At 37.6% G+C, this 17986-nt stretch overlaps 1 protein-coding gene across 1 annotated transcript; it reads right to left on the reverse strand.

The window, feature by feature from the left end:
* Window positions 1–4006: 4006 nt before the first annotated feature.
* LOC116681609 (probable bifunctional methylenetetrahydrofolate dehydrogenase/cyclohydrolase 2) lies at window positions 4007–17285 on the reverse strand (the record flags this gene model as incomplete). Its single annotated transcript, XM_032509648.1, has 4 exons — window positions 4007–4123; window positions 9659–9766; window positions 16695–16847; window positions 17163–17285. Coding segments are annotated over 4 exons (501 nt in total), but the record flags the coding sequence as incomplete, so codon positions are not given.
* Window positions 17286–17986: the final 701 nt, after the last annotated feature.

Below are 17986 nucleotides of genomic sequence, written 5' to 3' on the forward strand. Positions count from 1 at the left end.
TTTCGTTTCGTTTATTTCACACGTCATTATTGTACATTCAGACACAATTCCATGAGGCACAACAATCCTATACAGGACGCATGAAATGGGAACCCCAAATAAGCTACTAAAAGCTTTTCAGAGGGGCCCGAAAACAAACACCAACAACAACAACACACCTCCAAAACTCAATTACCATAGACAAACAAAACAAACAAAACCCAAACAACAAATAAACAAACATCCCAGCACAAATTATAGAATTTAAAAATGATCAACAATATGAAGAAAGCATTTTTCCTTGACACGTTTCTTAAAGATGGAGACAGAATGCAACAATTTTAAGTTTTCCTCAAGCTCGTTCCAAATCTGCGGTCCCCTACAAACTATACTCAGGCTCGTACATTTTAACCGACGTTTTTTACCAGTAATTCGGCATTTTCCCCTTGTATCATAGGTATACAGGGGACGACAGATTGGGACAAGCTCACATAACCTGCCGTTTAACCTGTGAACAACCTGGAACATCATACAGGCATTATGATATATGTTATGTTCAGGGAGCCTCAGTAATCCAAGACGATGAAATAGAGGACGAGTGGGGGTGTTAGGCTCAGACCACATTAATGCCCGTATAACTTTTTTCTGTAAACTATGTAGTTTTCCCAAATGGCTAGGAAAAGTGTTACACCATATAGTATTACAATAATTTAAATGCGGTTCAAACAAAGTTTTATATAAGGTGAGCAGTGTAGGGTGTGGAAGTAAATGTCTTAGTTTAAAAATAGTCCGACATATTTAGATAATTTTTTAATTAGGTGATCATATGGCATTTGAAATTTAAATTTTCATCAATATAAACTCCAAGGAATTTAGTGGCATTTACTCTTTCAATTATTTGTTCATTTATTTTAACACAGACATGCTTGTTTACTATTTGGTTTTGATTAGAATGAAATACAATGTAATTTGTCTTTTTAATGTTAAGAGATAATTTATTACACCGAAACCAAATTTCTACATTTCTTAATTCTCTATTTATTATTTCTTCCAGTCCCTTGGACTCTTATGTATGAATAAATTTGTGTCATCAGCAAATAAACTTTATGTAAAACCTTAGTGGAATTTTCAAAGTCATTAACATATAACAAAAACAGAAGAGGGCCCAAAATGGATCCCTGAGGGACTCCAAATTTAATGGGTTTTCTTAAAGAAATTTGTTCCTTAATATTTACAAATTGCTGTCTGCCACATAGATAACTTTTGAACCAACTAAGTGCTAGTCCTCTAATTCCATAATGATGTAATTTGTTCAATAAGATATCCAAATCAATAGTATCAAATGCTTTGGATAAATCTAAAAAAATACCACAGTCACCTTTATCAATGGCATCATTGATCTTTTCAGTCAGATCTAGTATAGCCATGCATGTGGTACTAATTTTCCTAAAGCCATATCGGGAAGAAACAATAATATTTAACTTGTCAAGGTATCCATTTAACCTCTTGTACACTACTCTCTCGAAAACCTTAGAAATTGTAGGCAAAATAGATATGGGACGATAATTGCTCATATCATTTTTATCCCCAGATTTAAAAACTGGTATAATTTTAGAAATTTTTGCCCTTTTCGGCACAATTCCAGAGAACAACGAAAGGTTTATGCAATAAGTAAGTGGCTCAATGATATCAACTGCAATGGCTTTCAGAATTATGCTACAGATTTCATCCTCACCAGCAGTGTACGAACTTCGTAAGTCTGAAATGATTTTAATGACTTCGTTGCAGTCCGTTGGCTTCATAAAGAAAGAATTGTTGTAGTTGCCTTGCAAATAGTGATTAGGAAAAATACCCTGCGGTTGGTTTATATTATTAGAAAGTTTTTCCCCAAGTGAGGCAAAGTAATTATTAAAAGTGTTTGCTAGATCAATATCGTTTGAGGAGTTATTAGCAATATCTGGAAGCACAGTGCTGTTTTTGCTCTTATTAAGTACTTCATTTAGCACTTTCCAAGACTTCTTAGAGTCACCCTTAGATGCTTGAATGAGGTATGAATAATGGCTACTTTTACTTTTCCTAATTATATGTGTGAGTTTATTCCTATAATTACTGTATAATTTCTTATTCTTGGCACTTGGTTTTTTTAAGACATTTTTGTATAGTTTGTTCTTATGCGCAATAGATTTTAAAATACCCTTTGTGAGCCAGGGGTTATGACCAATTCCACCATAATTTACAGTCTTCTCAGGGATGGTACGATTAATAGAATTTGTGATTTCATTTAATAGGTAGTCATATGCAGTGTCTGGATCATTACAATCATAAATTACTTCCCAAGTTTTTGCCTGTAAACTACCCCTCAATTGTTTGAGAGTAGTCTCATTTAGGATTTTAGTTTTAGTTTTTTGCTTCTGTAATTTAATCTTACTATCAGATTCTAGAAATAAAACAATTGGAAAATGGTCAGTAATATCTGATAACACAACTCCAGATTCAAGCCTAGCATTTTGAATGTTTGTAATGATATTGTCAATAGCTGACTCTGTGGAGTGAGTCACTCTAGTAAATTGATTTATGGTACAAAAAAAGGAAGAAGAATGTAAAGTATTAATAAAGTCATTTTTGATAGCATCTTCTTTGAGAACATCAATATTAAAGTCCCCTAGCAGAACACAATCTTTGTTTTTCCTGTTTATGGAGAATAAGATGTCTTCCATTTTAATTTTAAAAGTATCAAAGTCATGTTTTAATATTAAACATACATGTGGCATATTGAATCCGTAGGATTAACTAATCTGTGGATGGCCTTAGTGACTACCTTTCCTATAGGTTAGTAAGCAGTGAGGATATTTATTTGCTTTCTTTTTGATGCTGCCTTTCTTTAAATTAATGCTCATTTCTTCTTATGCTGCACTGTAACTTTTATTCTTGTGTTTATGTGTCCTAATGTTTCTATTTTGTTTTTAACTGTCTATTCATGTGTCTTATTGATTTTTAATGCTTATGACTTTTAACTGTTTGTACTTGTGTTTATCTGTTTTAATGATTTGTGTAAAGCACTTTGAATTGCCCTGTTGCTGAAATGTGCTATACAAATAAAGCTGCCTTGCCTTGCCTTGCCTTGCTAATACCATGTGGAATTCTACGGGCAAAAAAATAAATAAAAATTGCTACAGCATCGTTTCGCGACATTTTCTTTGGCAATACTGTATTGACACACAGACGCCAAGTATCAATCTATTATGTGTAGGTCCGTTTGTCTGCTTGACAATCCAATTTTGCAGCAATAAAATTAAAGTGAGATGAACAAACAGAGAAATGCATCTTTTTAAATAAAACAGAATAATAAAAATCAGAATACTTTTGTATCGTAACATAAGTATCATGATGATATGGTATTGTGAGGCCTCTGGTGATTCCCACCCCTATTGAATTCATGTTAAGACTTTTAATTTTTTAAACAGTTTTTTAAATAACAATAATTGGGAGGCACCCCCTGCATTGACTCTTAGAACCCCCTTAGGGGTCCCGGGCCCGCTGTTGAAGATCCCTTTATTACAGTACAACAGGAAAATATTACGGACATTGCCAGGCACAGTCACACAACAACCTAATGTGAAAATAAGACATTTGGTATTGTAAAAATCAAAAGGCAGATTTAAAAAATAATTTATGTTCACTTTATTAAACGCTTGAAATTGCCACATTTGAACATTTTGCCACGAATGACCTATTACATAGGCCTTTTTACGTAAAGGAAATTGAGGAATTAGTTGCATATTCAGTACAAGTTAGTTGCTGCCCTAAAGCATATTCACCGTAAAAAAAAAAAAAAAAAGTTAGTTGCTGCCCTAAAGAATATTCACGGTTAAAAAAAAAAAAAAAAGTTAGTTGCTGCCCTAAAGCTTACTGATATGTTATAAACACCTCTGCAAGATTTAGTAGGATTAATCAACTTGAAAGACTTTGCTCTGTATCAGATATGTCACTTTTGGTGAAATGAAAATGAACAGACAGGCTTGCGTACTTATGGTGTCTGGGGTGTAATTACCTGCCGCTGAAATGATAATGTCAGCCAGGCTGGTTAGCTCCTTCAACTGTTCCTTGGGTGTACATCTGTGGGCAATGGTCACTGTGGCATCACCTGAGAGAAAACAGATTTTTGCCAGGATTACATTTCACATCTGCTAATTACATAAAACAAAAAAAGATTAACACTACAATAAAGACCACCCCTGCTAACGTCAGGAAAAAACATATTACACATTTATGAAATAAAACATAAAGAGCAGAGGTACCATATCACACAAAAGGAAAGTCTTATTTAATGATTCAGGCCCGTCACCTATATGCAATAGGGCTCAAAGGTTTGGGCACCCCAAGTAAAAATTTGTATTAATGTGCGTAAAGAAGCCAAGAAAAGATGGAAAAATCTTCAAAAGGCATCAAATGACAGATTAGACATTTGTATTTTATGTCACAAACAGTTAGATTTGATTTCCATCATTTACACTTTCAAAATAAGAAAACAAAAAAGTGGCATCAGCAAAAGTTTGGGCACCCTGCAGAGTTAATACCTTTTACTGCCCCCTTTGGCAAGTATCACAGCTTGGAAACGCTTGTAGCCAGCCAAGAGTCTTTCAATTCTTGCTTGAGGTATCTTCACCCATTCTTCCTTACAAAAGTCTTCCAGTTCTTTGAGATTTCTCGTCTTTCTGTCACGCACTGCTCTTTAAAGGTCTATCCATAGATTTTCAATTATGTTGAGGTCAGGAGATTGTGAAGGCCATGGCAAAACCTTCAGTTTACGCCTCTTGATGTAATCCACCGAGGATTTTGAGGTATGTTTAGGATCATTATCCATTTGTAGAAGCCATCCTCTCTTTAACTTCAGCTTTTTCACAGATGGCATCAAGTTAACATCAAAAATTTGCTGAAATTTTATTGAATCCATTTTTCCTTCTACTCGTGAAATGTTCCCTGTGCCACTGGCTGCAATACAACCCCAAAGCATGATTGATCCACCCCGATGCTTAACAGTTTGAAAGAGGTTCTTTTCATTAAATTCTGTGCCCTTTCTTCTCCAAACGTACTGTACCTTTGCACATTGCGGCCAAAAGGTTCTACTTTAACCTCATGTTCCACAGAACTTGTTTCTACAATGCATCAGGCTTGTCTATATGTTCAGTTGCAAACTTCAAACGCTGATTTTTGTGCTGAGGACGTAGAAGAGATTTTCTTCGAATGGATCTTTCATAAAGACCCTATTTGTACAAGTATCTCTTTATAGTGGAATGGTGTACCACAACTCCAGAGTCTGCCAGGTCTTTCTGGATGGATCGTACAGTCAAATATGGGTTTTGACTTGCTTTTCTCAAAATCTTGCAAGCTGTTCTGTCTGATATTTTTCTTGTTCTTCCAGATCTTGCTTTACCTTCCACTGTTCCTGATGACTGCCATTTCTTAATTACATTCCGAACAGAAGATATTGGCATCTGAAAACGCTTTGCTATCTTCTTATAGCCTTCTCCTGCTTTGTGAGCGTCAACTATTTTCAGTTTCAGTTTTCTAGGCAACTGCTGATTGTTGGGGCAAGGTCAGATGAGCCTGGGCATTTAAAACCTTAAGATTGACATCACCTGGTCTTTCCAGACGATGATTGAGAGCAATCCATGACGCTGTCAGGTCTCAGCTTTCCAAAGGGGGCTGTGCACGCTATAAACTCTGCAGGGTGCCCAAACTTTTGCAGACACCATTTTTTAGTTTTCTCTTATTTTGAAAGTGTAAATGATGGAAATCAAATCTAACTGTTTGTTACACATTATACGAATGTCTAATCTGTCATTTGATGCCTTTTGGAGATTTTTCCATCTTTTCTTGGCTTCTTTATGCACATTAATACAAATTTTTACCTGGGGTGCCCAAACTTTACCACCGCTATTTCATTTACTGACATTCGTACAACAGTATCAGGAGCAAGTGGTCCTTTATTTCCTATAAAATATTGAAATTAAATCAATATTTAAACTTTTAAGAACCTGTTTTCATGGACTACATGATATTTACTGAATGCATCTTGGTGCTTAAGACAACTGCATTATTTGATTTGTCAGTATACACAATTATAAAAGTTAATAAAAAAGTTGAATATTTTTTTTTTTTATTATATGTATCTGTCTGACTTAGCTCAGGATGTAACAGTGATAGACCAATCACACATTCACTCCATTCAAAGTCCGAGAAGCATGCTACAGTATTAAAAAAAAAAAACTCTTGAGTTTTTACAAGCTTGGAAATGTAGTAGCAAACAGCTTTTGGTCAGGGTATGTCATTTCTTAGTGCTGTGGGCAGTACAAAATGTACCTCCTTTGTATTGAGTTTGCGAGGAGGATATCTTAAAAATCAAAGCACATAACATGTAACTAATTGCATTGGCTCAGTAGCACTAGGATAAGAGTAAGACTAAAGGAAAAAGTGCATATGCACTTGTTAAATATAAAAATTACAGTAGCCTGCTTATAATTACCTTGTTTATTATATTAATCTCAATCATGAAATTCTCTTTAAACTCATTAAAGCAGTGATTCATTCTTCAGTGAACTACATGACAGGTGGTACATTACACAATAAAGGAAAGCAACATGACGATAGTAATTCCTAATCTTTATCTAAAATAGTCAAAAACATCCTGCATAGTCACATCTGAACTGTGACAAGGAAGACAGGTATGGGGCGGGAAAGAGGATCACAGGGCTTCTAGGAAGATAAGAACGAGACGGAAAGAGGCAAGTCACAGCACATCAAACATCCAGGATGCATTCCTTATGAGGTGTGTGTGTGTGTGTTTGAGAGAGAGAGAGAGAGAGAGAGAGAGAGAGAGAGAGAGAGAGAAAAAGAGCTGACCACAGAATGGAATGGAACTCCTTATTCTAAACTCCTTATATTTAAATTTAGCAGTGTATTTGCCACAGTATTACCAGATGATATCTTCATCAGCTTTTAAACCCTGTCATTGTGTGTTGGTTCACTTTAGCCTTTTCTTCCAGAACTGCCCAAGTTTCCAACATGCACAAAATTCTATTTCAGTGACACTGAATTAGATTTAAAATGCAAATAAGGATTGAAACCATACAGAAAAATGCAAGTTTAACATTTTTTAAGAAGTACCTAGGTTATATACATTTAAACGCTTTCACTTGTTGGACTCCAGTTCAATACAATGAATAATGGAAGGTCTGAGTAAAAACATGGCTCTCAGATATTATCTAAGTAAACTTGGTGTGTTGGCAACTGGCTTTCCATTAATATTAAAATCTAAAAAAGGTATGTAATAGCTTCAAAAGGGACCCTGGATTGTGTACAAGCTTATAAGATTAAACATTGCAAGTCGAAGGATTTTAACTGAACGGAATGGATTTTATTTTTTTTAAGTCAGATAAGTTCCTTTAAATCCTTCAATAGACTTGCCAGTCTATGACACATTACATAGAAGACCTAAAGAACACAAATTTCTAGTTCAATTCCAGCCAAGGAGTAATTTTTATATTGATGTTTCAACCTGTTCTCTCCTTTTGTCTGTCTCTACTGTTGAGAATTAAACAATTGAGAAATGCAACGTTAAAAAAATACATAAACAAAAGACTAGAATTATCAAAGCAATGTTCCAGAAATGTAAATGATGTGTATGATCTGTTGCACTACAGTGTTCATCTCTTCCTCTTTATTCTCTGCCAGACATGCTCAGTAAGCTTAAAAGGGGTGTTCTAGTTAGAATGGCATGTTTCAGAAGCAATACATAGCCAAGTCGTTTGAGACCGCCATGGACGTTTAATTCCTACACTTTCACCAGCAAAGCAACCCAAAACTATGAGACAGCTCTCTAATACCTCTTTACCTAACACCACCTACCAGGGTTGGGCTAGGGTTGTCTGATCAGGGTTCAACCATCCTTTTGGAAATTCAAACCAAGCCAGTCTACATGGGTATATCCCTGGCCATGACAATTCAGATGTTACTTGGCTCAAACCAGGAGCAATGCATAACAATTACCTTAAGTGCTAGAAATGGGCGCTGCTTTCATGTCATATTCAGTGAACAGCTAACATCACATACTCTAGTCTATCTGTGTACCACAAGAACTAATATGATTTGTAGCTACTTGAATCTGTCATTGTACAGTAGGAACAATAAATAAAGCTTATTTCATAATTGTTTCGCAGTGATTATGTTCTAAAGCACAAATAAATAACCATTAAACACTTCTCAGATGATTTTGTGCAGAATGATTTCTCAGCTCTGCATTTTTATTGCAGCAGCTGGACAAGGAAGTAGGTTACTCTAGGATACATTGTTGACAATGTTAAGACAAGGGGAGAATAGTTCTCTTTGTTAGATTTAAAAAAAAAAAAGGCAAGTTGGGCTTTGCTGTTGCTTCATGACTTCAAGAGAGAGATTCACGCTCCCCAGCAGCCGCACTGAACTTCAGGCTGCAGACGGGTGTCTCATGACAGTGAGAGGAAATAAGAGCAGCGGTACAGAGAGAATTCAACAACTTATTTTTATACATTTAGGTTCTAATGCTGGGTTTTTACAGGCAGTTTAGCCTGTAAACCTCCGCTACCTCACTGCACAAGGCGGACTAGTGAACATCTAGGCATTCACTGTCAGCGGACTGTTTGGAAATGAATTAAACCGCTCCACTCGGCTGTTGTTAAAGCTGTGTGTAATAATCCTAGTTGTATATGTTCTACGGTGAAAACTCAGTCTAAAGCACAGTGAGACAAAATGTCTGTTTTTGCTTTTTCAAAGTGTGCGGTGAACAGAACTGTGACGACTGCCCCAAAGTCATTTTCAACAAATAGCATAATTTATCCTACTCTGGCTGTTAGCGACCCAGGTAGCGCGCAATTAACATTGAAATCGACCCTAGTCTACCCTGATCAAACCCACCTGGCGAAGAGGGTTACTATTCAAACACACAGACGACCTAGGTATATCCCTGATTGAGCCATTGGTGTGAAAGGGGTATAAAAGTGATGACAGTGGGGGCTGCAGCTGTGTTTCAGTCTAATGACCTTTATGTGTGCTAAAGGTACGATGTGCAAGATCATTTTTTTTTAGGTTACCCACTCCTTATTTAACAAACTGTCAGACATTTGCTTCAAAGCATTCCTTTTTGCAGTTATTCCAGTTACAACAACTTGAAAACGGCAGTTATTACACTGAATATATATTTTGTTTGCATGCAGCTGCTTGAGTTGTTTACACCTGTTGATTTGACCTGTAATTCTGCTATACTTTGACAGGTCAAACATATCGTGTTGCTTCATCTAAACAGCAAATCCCATGCAATACCTTACAAGTCCCCTCCCTTCTTCCTACACCCATAGAAGGGCAGTTAATCCGTCTGCCCAAAGTCTCGCCCTGTTTGTACTCTTCCTTAACAGCAGGATGTGCAACAGTATTAATTGTTTGATTAAAAAGGTGAGGAGTCATTAAAGCCCTTCAGGTATTGGTCACATCCTGACGACAAAAACATCAAATATCTTTCAGGGAAAGTCAAGATGGCGCAATATCATTTGCATACAAAGAGCAGCATTCATGTCATTACAATGCTGACTCACCTGCACAAAGATAAGCATGCGTTCATGTGCACACACATCAATTCAAACACACTTACCCCCGGGGCGTTCATGCTTGCGATCCGTGTGCAGCAACATTGCGATGGGCATTCCAACATTTTTGGAGCGACCAGCGACCAGCACATTCTTCCCCACCGTCTCAATACCTGCAAACATATTTTTAAGGGGAAAATTGTGGACAACTTCAGTGGGCAAGGAGCAAAACGGTTTGAAAAACACACAATACTGAACTTTAACAAATACATCACAGAGAGACCGGGGCGGTTTGTCATCTTTGAGTGATCAAACAGGCATGGGAAATGGGATTGTTCTTCTGGCTGCGCACGCACACACGCACGCAAGCACGCATGCACGCACGTGAGACTGGCTAGGCCACTCCAGGACCTTAATGTGCTTCTTGTTGAGCCACTCCTTTGTTGCCTTGGTTTTGGGTCATTGCCATGCTGGAATACCGTCCACAACTCTTTCCAATGCCCTGGCTGAGGGAAGGAGGTTCTTAGCCAAGATTTGATGGTACATGGCCCCATCCATCGTCCCTTTGATGCTGTAAAATTGTCCTGTCCCTTAGCAGAAAAACACCCCTAAAGCATAATGTTTCCACCTGCATGTTTGACGGTGGGAATGGTGTTATTGTGGTCGTAGACAGCATTTCTCCTCCTCCAAACACGGCGAGTTCCAAAGACCTCCATTTTGGTCTCATCTGACCACAACAATTTCACCTAGTTGTCCTCTGAATCATTCAGATGTTCATTGTCAATCTTCAGACGGGCATGTATATGTGCTTTCTTGAGCAGGGGAACCTTGCGGGCACTGCAGGATTTCAGTCCTTTACGGCTTAGTGTTACTAATTGTTTTCTTGGTGACTATGGTCCCAGCTGCCTTGAGATCATTGACAAGAGCCTCCCGTGTAGCTCTGGGCTGATTCTTCACTGTTCTCGTGATCATTGCAACCCCACGAGCTGAGAACTTGCATGGAGCCCCAGGCTGAGGGAGGTTGACAGTTCTTTTGTGTTTCTTCCATTTGCAAATTATTGCACCAACTGTTGTCACTTTCTCACCAAGTTGCTTGGCAATGGTCTTGTAGCCCGTTCCAGACTTGTGTAGGTCAACAATCTTGTCCCTGACAGCTCTTTGGTCTTGGCCATGGTGGAGATTGGAATATGATTGATTGCTTGCTTCTGTTGACAGACGTCTTTTATACAAGTAATAAAGTGAGATTAGGAGCACTCCCTTTAAGAGAGTGCTCCTAATCTCAGTTTGTTACCTGCATAATAGACACCTGGGAGACAGAAATCTTTCTGATTGAGAGGGGGTCAAATAATTATTTTCCCTCATTAAAACGCAACTTATAACATTTTTGAAATGCGTTTTTCTGTTTTTTCTTGTTATTCTGTCTCTCACTGTTCAAATAATTCTACAATTAAAATTATAGACTGATGATTTCTTTGTCAGTGGGCAAACACACAAAATCAGCAAGGTATCAAATCTTTTTTTCCCCTCACTGTATAAACAGTGGATAGAAAAAGTCTAAACACCCCTGTTAAAATACATGCATTCCAAAACGCTAATCTTGTTTTGGTGAAGCCATGCTTTTGTGGATTTGGATCTGTGCTTTGGGTCGTTGTCATGCTAAAAGGTGACTTCCTCTTCATCTTCAGCTTTCTTACAGAAGCCAGAAGGTTTTGTGCCAAAATTGCCTGGTATTTGGAACTGTTCCAGCTGAAGAAAAACAGCCCCAAAGCATGATGCTGCCACCACCATGCTTCACTGTGGTATGGTGTTCTTTGGGTAATGTACAGTGTTTTTTTTTGCGCCAAACATATCTTTTGGAAATGTGGTTAAAAAGTTCAACCTTGGTTTCATCAGACCATAATACATTTTCCCACATGCTTTTGGGAGATTTGATGTTTGTTTTTACAAACTTCAGCCAGGCTTGGATATTTTTCTTGCCACCCTACCCCAAAGCTCATTCATATGAAGAATATGGGAGATTGTTGTCACATGTAGCACACAGCCAGTACTTGCCAGAAATTCCTGCTGCTCCTTTAATGTTGCTGTAGGCTGCTTGGAAGCCTCCCTGAGCAGTTTTCTTCTTGTCTTTTCATCAATTTTGGAGGGACATCTAGTTCTTGACAATGTCTCCGTTGTGCCATATTTTCTCCACTTGATGATGACTGTCTTCACTGTGTTCCATGGTGTATTTAATGTTTTGTAAATTCTTTTGTACCCTTCTCCTGACTGTTATCTTTCAACAATGAGATCCCTCTGATGGTTTGGCAGCTCTCTGCTGACTATGGCTTTTGCTCTAAGATGCAACTAAGAAAATGTCAGGAAAGTCCTACTGGAACAGCTGAACTTTATTTGTGATTAATCAGAGTCAATTTAAATGATGGCATGTGTGTATTGACTTCTATTTAACATAGTTTGAATCTGATAGGTTAATTCTGAAAACAGCCAGATTTCAGTTTGATTTTAAATTGAATTGTTCACATTATAGGTCACATTTAAAGGTGGAAAAAGTTCTGACATGATTTATCTTTGTCCTGGCAAAGCAAACCTGGCATTTTAACAGGTGTGTGTGTGTAGACGTTTTATATCCACTGTGTATATAAAAAGGCCGTTTCTCCTTGCTCTACCTAAAATTGTTGAAGAACCTTTTCAAAGAACTCCAGCTTTTTCATCTTCAAGAGCACCTTCAGATTACTTGGATTTTTTAAACTTTTTTTTTTTTTTTTTTAAATGTAGTGATTGGGGAAGCTTAGATGTAATACGGTTGTGAAATAAATTATTCATAAACAAAGAACTGACTAAAGAAGAAATTAAGGGATTAAATCCCCGTAGATGATACAATTAAAATGCACGTTTTGTGACTCTTATTTTTTGTTTCCATAAACCATCTCAACCTGACAGTCAACACTTCCCTTTTGTCCTCCCTGCCCTAAAAGCCCAGACGTGTGTCCATGTAGTGCAGAGATAGAAGGAGAAATAAACCTACCTCTTCTTATCCTCAACACATTCTTAATAGTGATAGCAGAAAGCCTTCTAAGCAGCTTCAACACAGTCTGGTATGCAAATTGCAAAAATTCACCAATAGATAGTAGCTGATAGTGAAAACAGGGTCTCTCACTTCTTTATAGAGTAAAGGGCACTTATCATTAATAGCATCATGATCATCATCACAAACACTTCATCCAAAAAAAACTCCAACATCGTCAAGGACTCTCCCACACACTCATACGGAATCTTCATCTTTTTTTTCTCATGTTAATTTTTTCATTCTTGCACGCCATCTTCAAGTGCATTAAGTTCAGTTTGAATCAAAATTAACATGCAGCTTGACTAACTTCTTTGTTTTAACATGAGAAAAGTATGACTTTTTAATTAATTCAGTTAACCAAGCCTACTCTTTGAAGAGTTATGTGCCTTATTTTAAGTAATTGGAAACTTTGAAAAACATTTTTTAACTCATTATACAAGCACATCTGAAAGACACTGCATTGAGATTAGTTTGTGAAAAGGTGCAACTAAATTCCTAATTTGGCAGAATATTTACATTCTTACTTGGTCAAAAAGCTGACAGTGTTCCAGTGCATTAAAGGAGAATTCCGGTCAATTTTAACATGTAGGTCTGTTGTTTGTAAATTTGGAGTGCTGTCAGTAGAGAGAGAAAAGCAAAAACAATCGGTGCTGCCTACACCATGTTATCCTCCTGCTAGAGTTAGCACCCAACAGGCTTAAACAGGGCAAGTTTTTAAACATGTTCAAAATATCATTAAAATTGCTTACCCATGTGCAGTGATTCCTTTCGAGAGAACACAGTGAATCTCACTACTGTAGATGTGAAAGAAATGCATGAAAGTTGTGCTAATTCAGCTGTGTTTAGTTCCTGTGTTGATACTGCAAAGAGTGCTTCAGGACCGTCTACAAAATACAACACCAAAAAGAGACACAAACATCTCTTCAAAAATAAGCATATGCTTTTATACAGCTGAATAAGCACAACTTCCATGCATTTCTTTCAGATCTACTGCAGTCATATTCACTGTGTTCACGTGGAAGGAATCACTTCACATGGGTAGACACTTTTAATGACACTTTGAACATGTTTAGTGGCTAAAAACACATTTAAAACTTGCCCTGTTTAAGCCTGTTGGGTGTTAACTCTAGCAGGAGGATAACTCGGTGCAGCAGCACCAATTGCTTTCATTTTTCTCTCTACTGACCGCACTCCAAATTTACAAATAACAAACATACATGTTGAAATTGACTGGAACTCTCCTTTAACACAGTAGACAGATTTGAAGTGCATGTAGGGAAATGATTGTTAGGCGCCATCTAGTGAGCCACACATGAAAGACAGGATGATCCCCCCCCCAACAGAGATGCCAATGCAGCAAGCGCAGTAATTAGTAAGTAACAAATGTAATGTGCTTCTATTATCAGCATTAGTCTCGCATTGCCGTCCTGTCTCCACAGGTCTGTGTCAGCGCTGGAGTATGGTGTGGCTACACCACCTATTTATTCTGAGATAGGGGGGAAAATGCTCTGGCTTGTTTGTATTTCAGTCAACCAGGTCAAGAGGGAAGGAATGCGTTGGATTTCAGGCTTCATCCTAGAAAAGTAAATCCGTTGAGCTAGACTACATCAAGATTGATTAAAAAGGTAATTAATAATAGTAATAGGCTGCACTAAATACAACCTTCATTATTAACGCCATTACTCCTATTAAAGTAATGTTCTCTCGAGCAAAAACGAATCGCCGTGGAGAAATGTCACGCTCGTAAGATCTGAAAAAAAAGACTGTTGGAAAAAAACCAACGCAGGTGGTGAAAAGCCAATCTCCAGGTCCACTACGACACTGCGCATTTATAACATGGAACTGAGGAATGCAAGGCGGTCTTTATTTTCTGATATTATTGCTAAAAACAATAATAATTCCCGTGCTTTGTTTTTCCATCGTTGACAGGTTAACAAATCCCCCGTGCCAGTAGCAGTTGAACTTTTTATCCACCAAGGCCTGCAATGACTTTGCAATCTTCAAAATTCAAAAGTGCCTCCATACCAAGTACTGGATGTCCAGACAAAAATAATCACAATATGACCCAATTTCAAATGATTAACTATAACAACCTAGAGGACATATTCAACATCTAAAAAACCTTGTCCTGTTGCCTCAAAAACGTACCGACTGTCTTCTTCAAAAGGTTTCAAATTGTTTGGCTTCTTATCTTCTGCAAATTGTTAACATGTCGCTTTTTTCAGGCATCTTCCAAGAGGCCCTGAAAACTGCAGTCATTATGCCTATCTTAAAAAAGAGCAATCTAGATACGTCAGTAATGGACAATTATAGGCCAATATCAAACCTACCATTTTTAAGCAAAATCATTGATAAAGCGGTTTCTCAACAACTCAACCTTTTCTATCCCTAAATAATACGTTTGATACCTTCCAATCGGGATTTTGACCACACCACAGTAGTGAGACAGCTCTTGCTCAAAGTCTTTAATGACATCCACTCGAACACAGACAGTGGCAAAACTACGGTCCTAGTTAGGGCTAAAACTAGAAATAACCTGTCGCCTGGAGAATGCAGTCCAATAAAAAAACTGTCTAGATGCATTGAACAAATTAATGATTGGATGTGCCACAACTCCTTAAATTGAATGAAGGAAAAACGGAGCCACATTTAGTAGCCACATTAAGGATATAACCAAGTCAGCCTTTTATCAACTTAAAACATATCAAGGGTAAAGGACTTATGTGTCAACAAGATCTGGAAAACTTATACTGCCTTTATCTTCAGTAGACTAGACTACTGTAACAGTGTCCTTACAGGTCGCCCTAAAAAATTAGTCCGACAACTGCAGCTGATTCAGAAAGCTGCTGATTGCGTCCTCACCAACACAAGGAAAGCTGATTACATCAATCCAATATTGAAGTCTTTACACTGGCTTCTTGTGCCCCAAAGAATAGATTTAAAAAATTTATAAAATTCTTCTGCTGGTTCATAAATCAATAAATGGTTTAGGGTCAAACTACCTGTCAGATCTACAAGTGAATTATGAACCGCAGAGGCCTCTAAGGTCATCAGAGACAGGTCTGCTTGTCATCCCCAGAACCAGAACAAAAAAGGAAGAAGCGCCATTTAGTTTCTATTCTCCGTATATCTGGAATAAACTCCCAGTAAACTTTAGATCAGCCCCAACGCTCTGCTCTTTTAAATCAAGGCTGAAGACCATTCTTTTCAATATTGCCTATGTTTAATTATTTACTGTACTGTGAATTTTATTCTTTTATTCTGGTATTCAACCTGTTTTTGATTAAATGTTTTTACTTTTGTATTAATTGTTTTAACTTGTATCTACTGTTAATTTTGTATCAATATGTACACTTTATATAAAAATACACTTTATATAAAGTTTTAATAATGTCTTTGATGTTTTATGTAAAGCACTGCCGCTGAAAAGTGCTATACAAAAAAAATTGCCTTGCCTTCAGAAATACTAATATTCAACATCTTTCAATTAATAGATTGTTTGCAGCAGTTTAAAAAAAATGGAATTACCACTTCGCGTTTTTGTGCCTCTGCCAACCAGGGAAATTAAGACTCATAATATATACAGTGAAGACTTTGAAGGAATTTAATAAAAGGTATCAAATGTTTTTGGCAAAACACATTTTCAACCAAGCAGCACAGAAGATCTGTACAGTAGGCACCCAAGGTCACCAGTTCAGTATCTGACCAAATGTGAAACTTTGTCACAATTTCCCATTCTGTTTCAGAGTTATGGCATTGAATGATGGCCGGAAAAGTGTTTTTGTAGAACATTATGTTGTCACGCTGAAGTTGACCTTTGACCTTTTGGGTGTAAAATGTCATCATTTTATCCTATTAGACATTTGTGTGAAATGTTGACAGAATTGGCATAGGAATTCTTGAGTTTTTTTGGTTATGTCTCCGGCCATGGCATAAGAAAAGAACACAAACACACCATGAAAAGAACATAACCCAATAACATTAAAAATTGAGTTAAAAAATGAATAATAGAGCTGAGCTGAGTTTTTTGTGTTTACCTGCTCTTTTGATGATCTCCCAGACAGCTGCAGGTGTGGCAGGCACCATGGATCTCTGGTCTAGACACAGCTTACCAATATTCCCAATGTGGAAGCCGTCCACATCCTTCTCTGGAGCAATGGCATTACATACTGCTCGCTCATTGATGTGCTCTAAGAGAGAGGGATTAGACAGATACTAAATGATATTACATATAATAGGTTAAGTCAGGCCATTCAAAGGCAAGAAACTCAACTCATACATTCAAATAAAAAATAAAGATTAATAAATCAACGTTACTATAATGGAATTTACTTATTTAACTAAAGCCCACCTTAGTCCAATTTTCATATTGATTCCGCCATGATTTTTGTTAAGAAAGAATTATATATGCAATTACTACAAATTGAGCTGTACAGGCTGCCTCTTTTGTTTAACTTTGATGTCAGTGAGAAAAAGTCATGTGCAGCTGTGGCGCCTGTGTTTACCGGGAAGTGGCAGCTGCACCAACAATCCGCTGACCCTCCAGTCACGGTTCATCTTGTCAATCAGCTCCAGCAACTCTTCCTGGGAGACGGAGCTACGCCGCACCACTGTGTCACTGGAAATACCTGGAGAGCAATACACATCATCACACACACTCCATGTTCATGTAGCCATGTGCATGTTAGTTTTGCAGTTGCGTGATTTCACACAATACATTTATTTTTCTTAGGAAAAATGTGTTTATCCATGTTTATCTATATGTACATGCATGCCTGAAAATTGGAGATGCATTAGGTGGATCTATGTTATGTTTGTTGCATGATGCAAATTATGCATACAGAGTTCAACAATGCACGCAATGCTCATACTAGGATGCTAGCTGCCCGGGTCTTGTTCCTAACATAAGTACGACTGGCTGGGCTCCCCCACCAAGACCACTCCAAGATGGGTCTCATGTTGCCCTGCTACCAGCTCTTCCAATCACGCTGGATTTCTCTGTGGAGCTGACGAGCCAACTCTGTTCCCGAAATCACCACAGCGGTGTGCCTGGAGAGGTAATCCATAAAAACATGAATGAATGCTGGTCCTTAGAGAATGAATCCTACTGACATTGGCGATAGTGCTGTTTATATAGCGCCACCATGAGGTTGAAATGTGTGGTTTTAAGTGAAATACTTTATTAAAAAACTATTGGATAGACTCACATTCAATTCAGATACTTGAAAACTAATTATATCCCCCTCAGCTTAGTTCTTCACTAAGCTTAACTAGCTGCAGCACTTCAAAGGCCTGCTGATAGAAACAAAACGGACATTTTTTGTAAAAG

The sequence above is a fragment of the Etheostoma spectabile genome, unplaced genomic scaffold (assembly GCF_008692095.1).
Source record: "Etheostoma spectabile isolate EspeVRDwgs_2016 unplaced genomic scaffold, UIUC_Espe_1.0 scaffold00018655, whole genome shotgun sequence".
Classification (NCBI taxonomy): domain Eukaryota; kingdom Metazoa; phylum Chordata; class Actinopteri; order Perciformes; family Percidae; genus Etheostoma; species Etheostoma spectabile.